Genomic DNA, 17,806 nt, shown 5'->3' with positions numbered 1-17,806 from the left:
TCTTTTTTTGAGTCCCTCATTTGAAGCACTGTGTATGACCTCTTAGTTTGCTGGAATCTCAGGCAAATCTCTTGAAATTTCAACCCCATACTTCCTGTTTTCCAGAAAATTAACTAGACTCAATGGCCACTGGAGTTCCTTCTAGTTCTAGATTCATGTTCCTGGGATCCCCAAGTCTATGATCAAAAAGTAGTTCTCATTCTCATAACTGTTCAGACTATATTTGCAGCGATCACAACCCAATAATACATCACATTTTGAAGGGCTTTTCTCAACTCCCATAGCACTTTGGAAGCAGGAGGGATGCTCTGATCTGCCCCTAGACTTACCCTGAGCAATTTTGGAGAACAGAGCTGGACAAAGAGAAGATGTAGGTTGTGACTGGAATGGAAAGTATCTGGAACCTAACATTCTGGGTAGTACCAAGCTCAGGTTAAATGGTTCAAGCCCATAGGGCCATGGTACAATGGAAACCCAACTATGTCCTATCTTTATGTTCCCTTTAATCATTAGATATCATGGGATCTGAACTCCATGAACATGGGAACTCCATGGGAACAACTCCAGAACCCAGAGAAGGGTTAAAGGAAGAAGATGACCTAGATAATGATTTTCCTAAAGTAAAAGTCTGACTATTTAAATTCCCTACTCAAAAAATTAAAATAGCTTCCTACTACCTTCAGGATAAAATATAATCTCAATTGGAATCAAAAGTTCTTTGCAAATGGGCCCCTTCCTACCTTTCCAGTTTTCTTATGCCTTACTTCTCAGTATAGGATCCTGCCATTCCAGCCTACCTACTATATTCCATATACACCAAGTTCCATCTCCTGTCTCTGTGGCTTCCGTGGACCATCTGCCATGCCTAGAATGCTTTCACTTTCCAGTTCCACCTCTTAGAATCCTTGGTTGGCTTCAAGACTAAGCTCATGCACCACCTTCTAAGTGAAACCTTTATAGATTCCCTCAGATGCTAATACTTTCTCTCCCTAAAATCTTATATATATATAAAATTCAGACCATATCTTGGCACATCCAGAGGTTTTTTCCTGGCTGCAGTATGTGGCAAGGATAAAGGACATGATGGTTTGACATAGCAAAGCAATTCCCTTACTGGCAGATGAGCAGAAGGAACTGATGACACAGAATTGTGGAATCCTAGGATGTGATAGGTGGAAGCATCCTTGGTAGTCAAATAGTTGGATCCATTTACCAAAGGAACCCTCGAGACTATAACCCGAGGCAAGTCACTTCACCCCCTTTTGCCCTGCTCTTACCACTCTTCATACTTTTCTACTCTGCCATTTTTGAAAGATCCAAGACCCGGCCTACATGTCAGTTACAAGGAATTATTCCCGTGAGAACCAAAGTAGAGGATATTAAGAACCAAAGAGTAGGAGAAAAGGGAGCCTAATCTTTCTCATGGTAGCCCAAGTGCTCTCGGGACTGAATCTGGTTCGGACGCTATGTGCAGAGCTGAGCAGCTCTTCAGTGAGTGGAGAAGGAATGCGTTATAATCATCTATTCTCTTGGTCCTACTAGTGGTTCTTAAATTCTGATATATTCTGGGTAAAATGTGTACAGGTTGTCTCCTCCATTAGAGCGGAAGGTCCTTGAAGGGAGAGACTTTTTTCCGCTTTTATCTTTGTATTCCCAACACTTGCCATGGTGCCTAACAACGAGTAGGTGCTTAATAAGTTTTGTTCCTTGATCAATTGATTCCTCCTAGACCCACTCGAAAAATAAACTTGGAGCTAGTTGTTGGGATCTCACATAATGGAAAGTAGGGAGGAATTTCAAGAACATAATTGCCAAAAAAAAAAAAGTCCCCATGATAGTTAACCATATTTCTACAAAATTCTCATTGCTACTGCTGTTAACCTCATATGAATCTTACATTTATGTAATTTGCATAATCATATCTTGATTTCTTTCAAGTAAATCTTGCTTAATAGTTAAGTTTTCTATAAAGCTAATTATTTTAAATGAATCCTATTTCCCTCTTAATTTTTAGCATTATTCAACATTTAGCCCTGTGTTGTCTATTTACAAAATAGCAGGCGTAGATGACTTTTGCTATTATTTTTCTAGCTCTTTCAAATATCTTTTGGGGATCTTTATTAGGATAGCACTGAACAAATAAATTAATTTAGGTAGTCTTGTCATTTTTTATCATCTTATGCTGAACGATTACAATAGCCTGCTAGCTGGTCCCCCTCTTTAAGTCCCTGCCATTCCAGTTCATCCCCTACTCAGCTGTTAAGTTGGTCTTTCTCAAACACAAATCTGATCATGCCACAATGCTATGAAACAAACTTCAGTGACTCCCTATTACTTACAGGATCAAATATGAAATCCTTTGGCTTTTATTTGTTATTTGTTTTTCAGTTGTGCCTGGCTTTATGACTTCATTTGGGGTTTTCTTGGCAAAGATATTGAAGTTGTTTGCTGTTTCCTTCTCCAGCTTATTTTACAGATGAGGAAACTGAGGCAAATAGGGTTAATTGGGTTAATCACTTGCTGGTGATTGCACAGCTAGGAAGTGTTTTGAAATCAGACTTGAACTTGGGAAGATGAGTCTTCCTGACTACAGTCCTGGCACTCTATCCACCCCATCACCTCACTGCCCCATGGCTTTCACAAGATGGCCCATTCCTAGCTTTTGATTCTTTTTAGATCTTATTCCCATCTACATACTCTTTAATCCAGGGACATTGGCCTCCTTGCTGTTCTTCAAACATGACAGATAGATATTCCATTTCCCAAATCAGAGTTAAGTGACTTGTCCAGGATGACTTGACCAACTAGTTGGTGTCAGAGGCCAGATTTGAACCCAGAACTTTCTATCTAGGTTTTTATTCTAGCATGAAGCCATCTTTCTATAATTCCTAGTAAATGATTTACTATAACAGGTTTTTTTATAGATACATAGATAGGTAGGTAGATACATAGATATACATACAAGATAGACATATAAATTTATAGATACTTTTGTTGTTGTGTGGTCACGTCCAACTTGTTTGTGACTCTATTTGGGGTTTTCTTTCTTTTTTTGGCAAAGAACCTGGAGTGGTTTGCCATATCCTGCTCTAACTTATTTAACAAATATGGAATTAAGGCAAACAGGGCTAAGTGACTTGCCCAGGGTCACATAGCTAGTGACATGTCTGAAGCCAAATTTGAAATTAGGAAGATGAGTCTTCCTGACTTTCAGCCTGGCACTCTGTGCACTGCATCACCGTGTGTGTGTGTTTGTGTGTGTGTGTGTGTGTGTGTGGCACATGCATGTATATGCATATATATATATATATATATATATATATAAATAAAGGAGGGACAGGCAGAAAGACAGATGGAGAGAGATTTAACAAGAGACACAATTAGGATATGGTGGAGCTGTTCTGAATGTACCCTGGAGAGGCCTTGGGAGGGATGGGCTGGTAGCTTCAGAAAGGCTCCTCAAGGGGGCAGCTGGGTAGCTCAGTGGATGGAGAGCCAGGCCTAGAGACAGGAGGTCCTAGGTTCAAATCTGGCCTCAGACACTTCCCAGCTGTGTGACCCCCATTGCCCACCCTTACCACTCTTCCACCTAGGAGCCAATACACAGAAGTTAAGGGTTTAAAAAAAATAAAAAAAAAAACAAAAAGTAAAAAAAAAGAAAGAAAGGCTCCTCATGCTTCCCTCCATCCCATTGAGTGGAACAGAAAGTGTCTCCAGAAGGAGGTGGTCCTGCCCTGTTAGGGCTGGCAGGTGCTCACAACAACAGAGAGCAGCTCTGAATCTGGTTTCCTTAACTCACGGGTGACTTTTACCATCATCTTCAAACTTTTTCCTGTGTTAAGCCACCTTTGCAACTTTCTTTTGGTAAAAAGTTTCCTGGGACAGGTTGCAGCTAGTGATCAACATCACTAGCTGCGACCAACTAGTTGGACATAACTATGGATTTTACTCATCTAAGGATCACCCAGAATGTAGAGTTGGGCAAAGAATCTGAAATCATCTATTTATAGCATCGCTGATAAGGGCAGATACATTTACTGATAATTGATTCTATTTGCCAAACCATTAAAACTAAGTTTTTGGTTATTTTTAATAAAAAATTAATATTTTTAAATATATTTAATAAATATATTTTTAATAGAAAACATTCTACCTTATTTTAACAAATAATCCAGTAGATTTTTTTTTTTTTACTATGTTCAGAATTGACTTGGACAAAAAATACGCCATAGGGTAAAGTAGAATTTGAAATGTTATTCTAATTTCCCCCAAAGTCCATTAAGCTGACTGTATGGGCCTTTACAAAAATCTCCTCATTAACCGTGCTAATGAGCCTTCAAGCAGGGTGGTAACTTCAATGCCTAAAGTGAAAGATAAGCAGTGGATGGACCTCAATAAAGAGAAAGAAAGAAGGCATTCCAGGGGGAGAAAGGTATATACAAAGGCACAGAAGAGAAAAAAAAAAAAAAAAGATGATGCCTTTTGGGAATGGGTAATCTTTGCCTGTGATCTAAGCTTGATAATGGGAAGAAGTAAAGTAAAGCCAGAAAGGCAGGTTGCTGACCAGGTAGAGGTCTCTCAAATGCCAGTCTGCGTTAAGACTTTTTTTCTTGGTGGATGTTTAAATTAAATTATTTTAAATAAACAATCAAAACTTTAGGGGTTTTGGGGGCAGCTGGGTAGCTCAGTGGATTGAAAACCAGGCCTAGAGATGGGAGGTCCTAGGTTCAAATCTGACCTCAGACACTTCCCAGCTGTGTGACCCTGGGCAAGTCACTTGACCCCCATTGCCTAGCCCTTACCGCTCTTCTGCCTTTGGCTTCAAGACAGAAGGTAAGGGTTTAAAAAAAAAAACAAAAAATTTTAGGGGTTTTGGTTTGGTTTTTTTGGAGTAACGGCAATGGGATCAAAGCTATCACTAAGCATCTAGAAGAGGGGCCGACTAGAAAAGAGGGTAGCTATTTGGTTGGAATTGAAGGCTTATAACTGAAGGAAAAATCTTATCATAAAGCAAAACTCTACCCTTTTTCTCAACGACAGTAAGTTTGTCCTCAATATAAACCACTTAATTGTTGCTTTGGAAGATCAGTATTTTTTCACAAGATTAAAATAACTTCCATGTAAAAGGAAATGATCACAGCACCATCTGGTGGTGAAAATCAGAATCTTGATTCCCATAAAACTGCCAGTCCAGGTGATCCATTCTTTTGATTTGAAAAATAGGTATACTTGAATTTACTGCTTCAATTCTCAGGACAGTTTTCTGTGTTCACATAGCCAACTATGAAATAAATAGAAATAGTGTTTTGCTGTTTTATATAAATGTCCAGTTAACACATTTTAATTTTTAGACATGAAAAGTTTAACTTGGGGCTAGTCTATTTTTAGTGGAATGATAGCTATATATTTATTGGTAAATGGTAAGTGGTTACAATCTCAAAGATAAGTTCCAGTCCAGACTTGAACTCAATTACTGGCTTCATGATTTTTACTAATTATGTAACAAGTGCCCTCAGCAGGGAACCTGTATGATCCCTCTCATTGAAACCTATTTAAATCAATTCCTTCTTTTTCTCTGCTTGCATTTCAAAACTCACAATATAGAATTTACTGTAGGCAAATTTAACAACTAGATGGTCTAGGAACTGGTCGTAAATGTTAAGGTTTTTTGTACTAACTAGTTTTTTCCAAGTATACAAAGAAGTTATTAGACTATTTTTCTTTCCAAGTCCTTTACTAAAATGCTTCCTTAAAAACCAATTTCAAACCCCTTTACAAAGGACTTCTGAGGACTTTAATTAGGAATCATATAAATCACTTTATTTCAAAGTGAGGACATATATGGAACTGTTTTTTTTTTCCCAAAAAGTAAGATGAATGTTTCTTATTAAACTGTCCTAAAAAGACTTTTTTTAAGGGAAAGCTTCCTCCTCCAAAAATTATAGAATTAAAAATGTTTGTATTTATAATGACAATTACCCTCCAAATTTTGGATTCACTGAATTAACAATTTTTTACAATCTTCAAATTAGTCTTAAAGTTAATGTTCTTAGGGATTTAAAAAACCACCCTTAAACATTCTCCTTTATTCACTACTTTAGAATTCTAAATAGTTTACTGTCTTATTAGCTCACAAAATTTTAAACCATTCATCTTTATTTGTATAATTGTCACAATTTGGATTTTTCCTTTGCAGTTATGTCAAAAATTATACCAAGATAGTCAATCTGTTAATATCATATTAAATTGGCAAGTAACACTTTGGAAAAGAAAGATTTGTTGTATTCAAGTTTTTGTTTTTGTTTTTTAATTGGCAATATTGAGACTTTAACTAAAAAAATTTCTTTAGTCCATAATACTTCAGAGTTGGAAGAGAATAATTAAATGGAAAAATTCTACAAATCACACAGTGATAAACCAAGAACTTTAAGAACAATTTCTTCTAAAGAGTTCAACAAAAAAGACTTAACAAACTTGAAAGGATTTCACTATAACCAATTCCAAATAGTAAATGACTCTTACAATCTGAGTAGCCCCTAAGGGAAGAGGAAGATGTCTCTTTGAGCAATCTGGGAATTGTCATCATATTTTCCAAATCACTTTGAAGTATGTGTCTCATTTTTCTGCCCCTCTAGTGAGTTCATGTGCTAACATGCTTTTGGCCAATTAACTCAAGGCAGTAACTTTTTCCACTAATTTTTCTTTGGGTTTGGAATAGTCCCAAGGTCGCCTATTCTCAGCCAGTCCATAAAGTTTCCTGAGAGCCACCCGAGCAGCTTCTTCTTCTGCAACCAAAACTGTTTCACCAGGTCCTTCTGCAATCAGTTTCTTTTCACTAGAAAGTAAAAACAACCATTAAATGTCAGTAGGCATTCTTACAGTACACAGGCATTAGACATGCTTTCTGAATGTCATCTGGGAATAGCATTTATTAGAACAAGGGGTCGGTGAACTGGCTTTAATATTTTGGTAACTGTATTTCAATATAATTGTTCAGTTTTCTCTGTAATCCTACATATTTGAAAACATTATTCTAAATAATCCAATGAGATCCATGAATAAAAAAAAGGCAAAGGAACCTTGTATTGGAGCCAACATTGACTTTTTTAGATAAGTACTTTTGAATTTGAAGCAGCTGGGTGGCACAGTAGATAGAGTATTGGGGCTTGAGACAGGAACACTCATCTTTCTGAGTTCAAATATGACCATTGGCATTTATGAGCTGTGTGACCCTAGACAAGTCAATTAACCGTGTTGGCTTCAATTTATTCAACTGCCAAATGAATGAGAAGGAAATAGCAAACCACTTCAAGATCCTTATCAAGAAACCCCCAAAAAAGTGTCAAGAAGAGTCCATCACAACTGAAATGACCAAATAACAACACTCTGGACTTTTAATGATTGTCTTAAATTATCTTAATTAAATGTCTTAAATTAAATTAAAATATCATCTTCATTTAAAAAAAAAAAAACAAAACGTTTTCTAAGATTTCAATGTCATTAACAAATCAAACTCACTGAACTAGGCTTTCAAGTCAGTTACCCTCCAGACCCATTACAGATAAAGAACTACTATAAAACTTGCTTTCTGGATATCAAACAATCGTATTGATTTAGCAACATTGCCTTAACATGAGCTGAGACTAAAATTAAAGGACATTCAAATTTAAACCAAATTGAAATAAAGGCTGATAAGGGAGCAAGGAAACTAGAACATGGTAAGAATGTGCACAAATTTCAAGAATCTATTATTTCATTTATGCAAGCAAGTACTATCTTCATGGATAGAGATCATAGCCCTCTAAAAATGCTGGAGCTGAAAATTATGATGAGCTTTTTGCCACTTTACTAAACTAATCTTTGGGCAACAAGCACAGCCCACTGCCATACCTGAAGCCTGGTTGGCTTTTTTGAACCCAAAAGAGCTTGCCTTCTGCCAGCCTCGTCTCTGAGAACCTATGAGTAAATCTCTGTATCATGACTGAGCCCTTAGAAGATTAACGATGTATCTAAGGTTGAAAAAAAATATATATTCTGCCTTTTGGAAAAACAATTTAAACATTCTTGTGAGGTTTGGTAGTGGTTTTATTAGGGCAAGTTACCTTTCCAAAGGGAAAAAAAAAAAACTTCCCCAAATCTGAGTTGAATGCTGAGCCTTCCCTGCCAGTTCTCAATGTAGCTGTTAACAGTCAACTGATGTTAGAACCCAGTTAAGTTAATCTCTTGGTTTATAAAATAGCCAAGTGGGGTCAGTAAAGTCAATATATCCCAGATCATGAAATTTTATGGGGAACTTCTTAGGTCATCAGATTCCTTACAAAATTCAGCATTAGTAAAACTACGAAAACTATCAGAAAAACCCACAGGTCATGTTTCTGAAGTCCAGTATCATGCAGATTACAAAGTGATATCTACAGGAAAGGAGGATCTCAGAAGCAATCTTTCTCTGGAATAACTGCATGAAATTTCTTTTGATGTAATTTTGTTAAAGTGTGTAAATAATACTACAGAATACAATGCCAAATTTACTAACCAGTATAAACCAACAAAATATAGTGGCAACACTGTGCTGCTTCCAGACTGCCGAGTAATTCTGGGTTCAGGAGCAGAAATATTCCTTTTTGTCAACTCATCTACTAGCAGTCCCATGGGATTTACAACATTCCACATCTCAAAAAGTTCTTTTCCAGTCATCTGTGTAATTAGGAAGTCCTGCAGATAAAGAAAACATTACAAATATTAGGAAGAAGGAAATGAAAGCTTTAATCCAAAGTACTCATATCAATCAGAACAAATAGTAATGGGAGGTTGGTAAAATAACACCACCCACCACTCTAATGATGTTTTCATGTAGTTCTTGCTTGATGCAGATCAAATTTCTTTAAAAACTAAGTTCCCAGGGAGAAGCTAAGTGGATAGAATCAGGTCTGGAGATGTGTTCAAATCTAGCCTCAGATACTTCTAGCTGTATAGCCTTGAGCAAGTCACTTGACCCCCATTGCCCAGCCCTTACCATTCTTCTGCCTTGAAACCAATACACAGTATTGATTCCAAGATGGAAAGTAAGGGTTTAAAAAGTTTTTAAAAGAATAATTAAAAAAATAAAGTTCCCATAGAGTAAAAGGAATTCCAATTCCCAAATGATTTCCTTTTTAAAGTCATACTCCTTATAAAACTTCAGGACAATGAAAAATGTGTGAGTTCAACTTAATAATAGTTAGCATTTATATAACACTTCAAAGACTAAAATTCTTTACATAATTTTATCTTCATTTGATTATTACAACCACCCTGTGAGGTACTATTCCCCACTTGAAAGGCAAGGCTCAACCCTAAGCTGGGTCAGAGCCTGACCTATACTATAGAAAGATGCTAAAGTATTCCTGAGGTTACAAATTAATAACCACTACTAATAGGTAGCAAATATGTTTTAGATAAACTCAGAAATATTAATTATCTAATTATTTTCTTTACATTAAAAAATATCTATTTGCAAAAGGGAATTAATTACCCTCTAAGAGTGGTCAAAGTGGCTAACAAAAAAAAAAAACACCTTACTATAGATCTGATAAGTAACTATATTTTGAAACTTCAGAAAGATGAGAAAAAAGAATGATAAATAATCATTTTATTAGTATCTATTTAAATGAAATGGAACACTCATGAACTCTATAGTAACTATAGGAAAACTCAGACATGATTAAATAAACACATTTATATCTGACAAGATTTGGGGGAGAGCAGTGTAATGAGCAGAGTGATTGAATAGGACTGAAAAATATCTAGATTCCAGGTAGCATTATTAGCATGGTCTTCCCTGAAACCCAGTTTCCTCATCTCTAAAATGAGGATAAAAAAGACATGTAATACCTACAACCTCTCCAGGTTGTTGCAAGTTTCAGATACAATAATATAAACAAAGTGCTCTGCCAGCTTTAGAACAACCAAGACTATATTAACTGTCCACCTGTGTAACAAGCACTGTGCTAGATGCAAAGGACACAGTGTGATAATTAGATTAAGTCTACACTGCCCATCTTTAGATTTAATCACCAAAGGTAAGAGCATCTCCAATTTTGGGATGTCCATAACCCACTTGTGCTAGAGTGGGTGTCCTGTCCAATCAGAATCAACTGACTGCCCCCTAGGCAGTACTATGAGAATCATCTATTGTGATTGGACATGCAAATTAGGAGGGAGGCACAGGAAGTGACACATAAGTGACCCCTTTAAAAAGAGAGTTGAGTGAGTCAGGAGGTCTTCTGGAGAAGGAGCTCTTCTGGTTCGTGAAGGAGTGCTGGCTGGGACCCTGAGACCGTTCTTAAAATCTTCCTTTGGGGGGGCAGCTGGGTAGCTCAGAGGATGGAGAGCCAGCCCTAGAGATGGGAGGTCCTAGGTTCAAATCCAGCCTCAGACACTTCCCAGCTATTGCCCACCCTTACCACTCTTCCACCTAAGAGCCAATACACAGAAGTTAAGAGGTTAAAAAAAAAAATCTTCCTTTGGAATTCCACGTGGTGAGTGTAAAGACTGAATCTTCCTGAACTTCTCTTAAGGAACTTCCCTTTAATTGAAACTGTGACTGAAGCTTTTGCTTCATTGGCCTCTGGAGCCCCCACCCACCCAGCCCTCTGACTCTAGGCTGAGGGTTAATTAGATCTACCTGGATTAACTAGGGGATCAGAGCAATTTACCTACTGTGTTAGATTCTTATTTCTTTATTCCTTCTTCCTCTTCTCAACTGTAAATACATTTCCATAAAAGCCAATTTTGACTTGAGGCTATTCCTTAATTGGGGATTTTCCCCTGGCAACCAATCTTTAATATATTTGACCCCAAGCCCCCCTTTTCCCCATTACAACAGACAAAAAAGGAAAATGATTACCAGAGGATTACCAGAGGAAGTTACACGCATACCTACAAGTGCATACAAAATACACACAAAGTTATTCAAGGTAATGAGGAGGAGCAGTGGGAAGGGAGGGGGGGAGAATCAGGAAAGGCCCCATGAAGGTGGGGCTTGAGCTGAGTTGTGAAGGAAGTTAAGAATTTGAGGTAGGGTGAAGAGTGATGCAAAAAGGCTACTTTGCCTGGAAAATAAAGAGTGTCTAAAGGAGTTTAATGTGTCCTAAGTCTGAAAAGATAGGTTGGAGCCAGCTTTTGAAGGACTTTAATGCCAAGGAGAGGAGTTTGTAGCTAATCCTGGAAGCAACAGAGAGAGAACAGAACTTATGGTCAGATCAATACAATAAGAATATCACTTTGGCAATTGCATAGATGAAGCTGGAAGGGCAGCTAGGTAGCACAGTGGGTAGAGTCTCAGGCCTGGACTCCAGAGGACCTGAATTCAAATCTGGCCTCAGATAATTTCTACCTGAGTGACCATGGATAAGTCACTTAACCACTACTGCCTCACTCTGACCACTCTGCTCTCCAAGATTTGATACTAAGACGGAAGGTATGGGTTTTTTTAAAAGAAAAAAAAAAGATGAATTGGAAAGGGGAGAGACTTGAGGTAGGGAGACCAATGATGAGGCTCCTACAGTGGTCCAGGAGAGAAGTGATGAGGGCCTACACTAGGAGGTGCTCCTCTCAGGAAGGGGAGCAAATGATGTGGGAGAAGTGGATATAGAATCAGGAAGACATAACAAATGAATATGGTGGGGTAACAGAAACTAGAGAACGGAGCATGACCACCCAGGTTGTGAACTTGTGTGACCAAAAGGATGTGATGCCCTTGATAGAAATAACAAAGTTCAGAAGAGGGTTTACAGATGAGTTCCATTTTAGAATTGTTTTGAGATACTTTGGGCCATCTAGTTTGAAATCCCTAAAAGGAGCTCAGGAGATGCCCAGACTAGACAGACAGATCAGGGAGTCATCTGCTATATAAATGTCAGTTGTTATTATATGTAGATGTCTTTTGCAAATATGATATATACCTATGTGTGTATATATGTATAAAATTCTCCAGATAAAATGTACTCAACATTTTTAACGACACTGACCTACAGGTCAAATTCCATTAAAGCATATCTCCAAAGGCTCTCTGAATCAAAATGGAGTTGTTGTTTTTTTTTTTAATCAAATATTGCTTGAATTAATAGATCAATGGTAAGAGAGATTGGTAATCTTCATATAATGATATCGGATATAATGTACAATTCCTTTCACATGGCAGGTATTTAATATTTATCAAATTGAATGAAGACTTGTTCATGGTGGTTTACAGAGGGCTAGTCAAAGGGCTATTTAAAATTCTAACATTAAAAAAATTGAAAAACAAAAATACAAAACTACTTCATTACTCTTGATTTTTCTTGCCTGTTTATACGTTATCTTGGGAATAGTCTTTTTAAATTATCCAAGTCTCTTCACAAATAACAAGTTTTGAGAAATAAAAATTATGTGATTTGAAAGGTAAAGCTGTTTTTATATAAATTCAACTTCAAAAGGATGATGAGTAAATAATTACATACCCTGATGAAAACTGATGTCTTCTGTGGTCCACTGCTTTGTAACAAAGCTCCTATAACGGCAAAGAAAGTCTGTTGTAGTACCGTCTGGGGAACTGGAAATTCTGCACTTAGTGTTAACTGCTCCACAGCCAAGTTTCTGGCTACATGACACACAATGTCCTCACTAGTAAGAAAATCCACAATTGCTTTTATGCCTTCTGAGGGCAGGCTTGGGTACGCATCTCCAAGGAACTGAGTGAGACAAGTCTGTGAAAAGGTTCTCCCTTGTTCTGAGAGTTCTTGGTTATCTCTAACATTGAGAGCTACTGCTTCTTTGTCTACTCCCAGTTTCTGTCTTCTGGCTTCCTCACTTTCAATGTAACATCTGTTAACAAAAGCAGTTTTGAGAAGCTCTATGGAAAAGTTTTCATGTAGTCGGTGACAAAATGCCTGGACTTCTGCATGATAGTCCCAGTTTGGCTTCTCTGACCTGAAAATGAAAAAAAAATTAAAAAATTAACCACTAAAAATGAAAAAGGATTAATTTTTATCTCTAAAATATAATTTTCCTTTAATGAAATGTTAGTCCATTTTCAACTACAAGAAATAACTAGGAAAATGGCTATACCTACTTCTAGACTGATTTTTTTTTTAAATACTTACCTTCCATCTTAGAATCAGTATTGTGTATTGGTTCTAAGACAGAAGAGTGGTAAGGGCTAGGCAATGGGGGTTAAGCGGCTTGCCCAGGGTCACATAGCTAAGAAATTTCTGAGGCCAGATTTAAACTTAGGACATCTCAGCTCTGGGATTGGTTTTTAATCCATTGAGCCACCTAGCTGCCCTTTGATTTTCAAAATATAAATAAATCAGACTTAATAATGGCTTTAATTTTTTTAAAATGTAGGTGACTAGGGAGCAGCTGGGTAGCTCAGTGGAGTGAGAGTCAGGCCTAGAGACAGGAGGTCCTAGGTTCAAACCCGGTCTCAGCCACTTCCCAGCTGTGTGACCCTGGGCAAGTCACTTGACCCCCATTGCCCACCCTTACCAATCTTCCACCTATGAGACAATACACCGAAGTACAAGGGTTAAAAAAAAAAAAATGTAGGTGACTAGATTAATGTTTTTGAAAAGGAGCTAAAACTTGGCAACTCCTGCATGGTAAGACCCGCTAACTTAGAAGCTCTGAATTTTATCAAAAATCTCCATCTCCCTCAACCTGAAGTTTTAAAAGTACACCATTTCCCCCCTTCCACAATGTCTTTTCTGGCTCTTATCTTAACTTGGCAAGGTAATGGTTATTTATATCACATAACTTCTCCAGGTTATATACCATTGAGGTTAGAAGGTTGGACCAAATGACTTGAGATCTTTCACAGTTCTCTATGATCTTCCCCATACAAACCACATTGCCTCACCCTCAAAGACTCTAAAAGGGGGATACTCAGACCTGGGAAGATGCAAAGAGAATAGCATGTTCTGGTGACTTTATTCAGCCACAACTACTCTGGGCAGTCAGAATCAAAGATTATCAGGGCTGAAAAGTGACTCTGTCACCCTAATGCCCATCCTTTCTGCCCTCTTCCTCAGCTGCATATAACCTCCAAAACCAAACATAAAATTCCATTTGGTATTTAAAGTCTTTCACAGTCTAATCCTTTTCTACAGTGCTAGGCTTCTTACATTTTACTCCTTTCCATCTCACTCTTCCATCCAACTACACTGGCCTACTCATTGCTCTGCAGACATGACATTCCATTCACATGATGATACTTCATGTCTGGAATTTTCTCCCTACTGCTTCTGCATTCCCCAAAGACTCATTTCAAATCTCATCTTCTAAAAAGGTGTGCTTTCACTCTTCCCTATGAGATTGTTTCTCAATTACTCCACATACACCTAGGTACTCCTCGAAATCCCATGAGCTACTTGAGGGCAGCAGGAATATCTGCTTTTTTTTTTTTTGTATCCCCAACACTTACAATGATACTTGGCACATAAAAGAGAAAGTATGTGCACCTAATGTGTGCCAGGCACCTCGCTAGGTGCTTTTTACAAATATTATCTCATTTAACTCTCACAATAGCCCTTTGAAGAAAAGTTAAAAACAATTTTCTAAAGTTAAAAAGTTTAAAAAATAGTTGAGGAAACTGAGGCAAATTGTGAGATGTTAAGTGACTTTCCTAGGGTCACACTGTCTAAAAAGTGCTTAACAAACACTTGTTAATTGATTTCACAGATCACAGAAGATTTTTATTACTCATGACTATTTGCCAAAAAAGAATAATACTCTTTTTAGCCTTAAGTGGGAAAGAATATGCTTTTAAATCAACAATTTAGTTTGTTCCAGTTTTGATAAATTATGACATTATAAGTGTTATAATGGAATAAGCACATAATTTGAAGTAAGAGGACCTTTACTCCAATCTAATTATGTACGAGGGACTGCACTAATAAATGGGGTGAACAAAAAGAGGGAAAAGGCAGTCCCTGCTCTCAAGGGGTTTCCAATCAAATGGACATGAGATATTAACTACCTGTGTGACCTTAGCTGGAAGACCTGATTGCCTGGGCCTGAAATTAGTTAGACCTGAGTTCAAACGCAGCATCAGCTCCTTACTAGCTATGCGACCCTCGGAAAGTCACTTTAACAGCTGCCTGCCTCAGTTTCTTGAATTGCAAAATTGGGGTCATAAGAACCGCTCCCTCCTAGAGTTGGCATGAGGATGAAATGGATTATTTGCAAAGCACCTAGCAAAGTACCTGGAACACAGGCGCTTAATAAATGTTTGCTCCCTTTTACCTTTCCTTCTTCCCCTTCCACCTTTAGTCAAGTCCCTTTTTTTTCTCTGGGCCTCAGTTTCCTGATCTGTCAAAGGAGGGCCTGGCCTGCATGACCTTTAAGGCTCCTTCCACCTCGCCTAGAGGAGTAACCCTGCTAGACTTGCCTGGCAGGGTTCCTCCAGCCATACTCAGGAGGGGAAATGCCTGGAATAAGGGAGGTCTTTCTTCCCACCGGCCCCTTCTCGCGCATGCGCACGGATACTTTCTCGAACATCCCCGTCCGGACCCGAACCTACCGGCGCACAGGAGGTGGGGGGCACCTGAGCTGCCGCCTCCGCTCCAACTCCTTCTGGAAGCGGAGCGCGGCACGGAACCCGCCCTTGCCACCCCGACTCGGCTGGATGGGCTGAGGTGCAACTGAGGCCCGCAGGAGGCAGCGAGGCCCCCGGGCAAGCAGGCGTACCAGTCCGGACGCCATGGTTTACCAGCGCGGTCGGAAGGAAGGAAGCAAGCGAGTCGGGACGGTGTTCCTGTGACACCGCTCCCCGCTCCCTGGGCTGAGGGCGGAGCCCACATAAAGAGAACTAGAAGAGGGTGGGGCCAAGCCTCTGGGGGCGGAGCTAAAGCTGCTAGAACCTCGGGAGGAGGGAGCAGAACCCTGAAGGTGGAGCCAAGCTTCTAGGAGGTGGGGCAAAGATCCAGAGGCGGAGCTAAGTCAGTACAAGCTCCTTGGGGGTGTGGAAAAGGCGTGGTCAGCCCCCTCATGGGCGGGACCTGACTTTCCTCATGCTCTCCCTCTGCTGGCTATTTCGCGTAATGCTTCAGATTTGCCGATTTCAGGGCGGCTCCCCTCTCACTTGGGGCAGAACCTGCCCACTGCCTTATGGTATAGCCCTGTGAACCCAGTTAAAGTGCTTCTATGACTTTGGGGCAGAGCAGTTGTCAGCTTTCCCTGGATCTTTTCAACATGCCCATTACCGAGCCACCTTTGTTCATCCCGTTAAAAATGTTACAAACCTGACTCAGAAATACAAATCTGAAATAATAGCTAGCATTGATAAGAGTGCTTCAAAGTGTGCAAAGCACTTTATAGATACCTACAATTCCTGAAAGATATCAGCTCATATAGGTTCCACTGCTGATAATTCCGGATCTAAATATTCATATCTTTGTGCTGAGCCACCATCTTCCATCACCAACTGCCTTTTGGACCTCTCCATTGGCAAGTCAGCCAATCAATATCGATGGATAAACATTTACTGGAGGCAGCTGGGTAGCTCAGTGGATTCAAAGCCAGGCCTAAAGATGGGATCCTGGGTTCAAATGCGGTCTCAGACACGTCTTAACTGTGTGACTCTGGGCAAGTCACTTAATCGCCATTGCCTAGCCCTTACCACTCTTCTTCGTTGGAGTATTGATTCTAAGATGTAAGATAAAGGTTTTCAATAAATAAATTAATTAAATTAAATTAAAATGAGCATTTACTAAGTGCCTACTATGTGCCAGTCACTGTTCTAGGCACTGGGGATACTAAAAAGAAGCAAAAAACAGGCCTTGCCTTCATGGAGCTTACAGTCTAATGAGGGAGACCACATGCAAGCATATATGCATGCTACATACAAGATAGAGACTAATTAAAAGAAAGAAAATACTGGACTTTAGAGGGGTTGGGGAAGTCTTCCTGTACAACAGTGATTCCCAAAGTGGGCGCTACCGCCCCCTGGTGGGTGCTGCAGTGATCCAGGGAGGTGGTGATGGCCACAGGTGCATTTATCTTTCCTATTAATTGCTATTAAAACTTTAAAAAAATTAATTTCCAGGGGGCTAAGTAATATTTTTTCTGGAAAGGGGGCAGTAGGCCAAAAAAGTTTGGGAACCACTGCTATAGAAGGTAGAATTTTAGTTGGGGCTTGAAGGAAGTCAAGAAGGTCAATAATTAGTGTAGAGGAGGGAAAGCAGGCATGAGAGACAGCCATGGGAAATGCCTGGAGCTGAGAGATGAGTAAGTGTCTTTTTCCTGGAACAGCCAGGAAGCTAGTATAAAAGCATTACTTTATTAAAGTATTACTATAGAAGAGTATTATGGTATTAAAATTACTATATGTGTTGGAGAATAAGGTATATAGTCATAATTGGAAAGGGTAGGAGGAAACAGGTTATAAAGGGCTTTGAATGCCAAACAGAGCATTTTATTTTTGCTCCTCGAGGTAATAGGGAACCACTATAGTTTACTGAGTGGAAAATGAGAAATGATAGGAAAATCACTTTAGTAGCTGAACAGAGATTGCAGTGGGAAGAGACTTGAGGCAGGCAGACCCACCAGCAGTTATTGCAAAGGGCAAGATGATGGGAGCCTGCATTAGAGTGTTGGTCCCTCAGAGGAGAGAAGGGGTGTATTTGAGAGATATTACAAAAGTGAAATCCACAGGCCTTGACCACAGCTTAGTGTTGGGAGGTGAGGAATAGTTAGAAGTCCAGGAGACTTCTAAGTTGTGAGTCTTTAGGCCTGGAAGGATGGTGTTGCCTTCTGCAATAGTAGGGAAAGTAGAAGGGGTGGAAGGTTT

At 39.1% G+C, this 17,806-nt stretch overlaps 1 protein-coding gene across 1 annotated transcript; it reads right to left on the bottom strand.

Annotated features, from left to right (window-relative positions):
* Positions 1 to 5,762: 5,762 nt before the first annotated feature.
* On the bottom strand, positions 5,763 to 15,726 carry MRPL44 (mitochondrial ribosomal protein L44). Its single transcript, XM_044667592.1, has 4 exons — positions 15,539 to 15,726; positions 12,480 to 12,948; positions 8,534 to 8,712; positions 5,763 to 6,835 (listed from the first exon to the last, which is right to left on the bottom strand). Exons 1-4 carry the CDS (start codon positions 15,718 to 15,720, stop codon positions 6,667 to 6,669), a joined length of 999 nt encoding a protein of 332 aa, XP_044523527.1. The 5' UTR covers positions 15,721 to 15,726; the 3' UTR covers positions 5,763 to 6,666.
* Between the last annotated feature and the right edge of the window lie 2,080 nt (positions 15,727 to 17,806).

The sequence above is a fragment of the Gracilinanus agilis genome, chromosome 3, assembly GCF_016433145.1.
Source record: "Gracilinanus agilis isolate LMUSP501 chromosome 3, AgileGrace, whole genome shotgun sequence".
Lineage (NCBI taxonomy): Eukaryota > Metazoa > Chordata > Mammalia > Didelphimorphia > Didelphidae > Gracilinanus > Gracilinanus agilis.
This window is presented reverse-complemented; position numbering and strand designations above follow the sequence as displayed.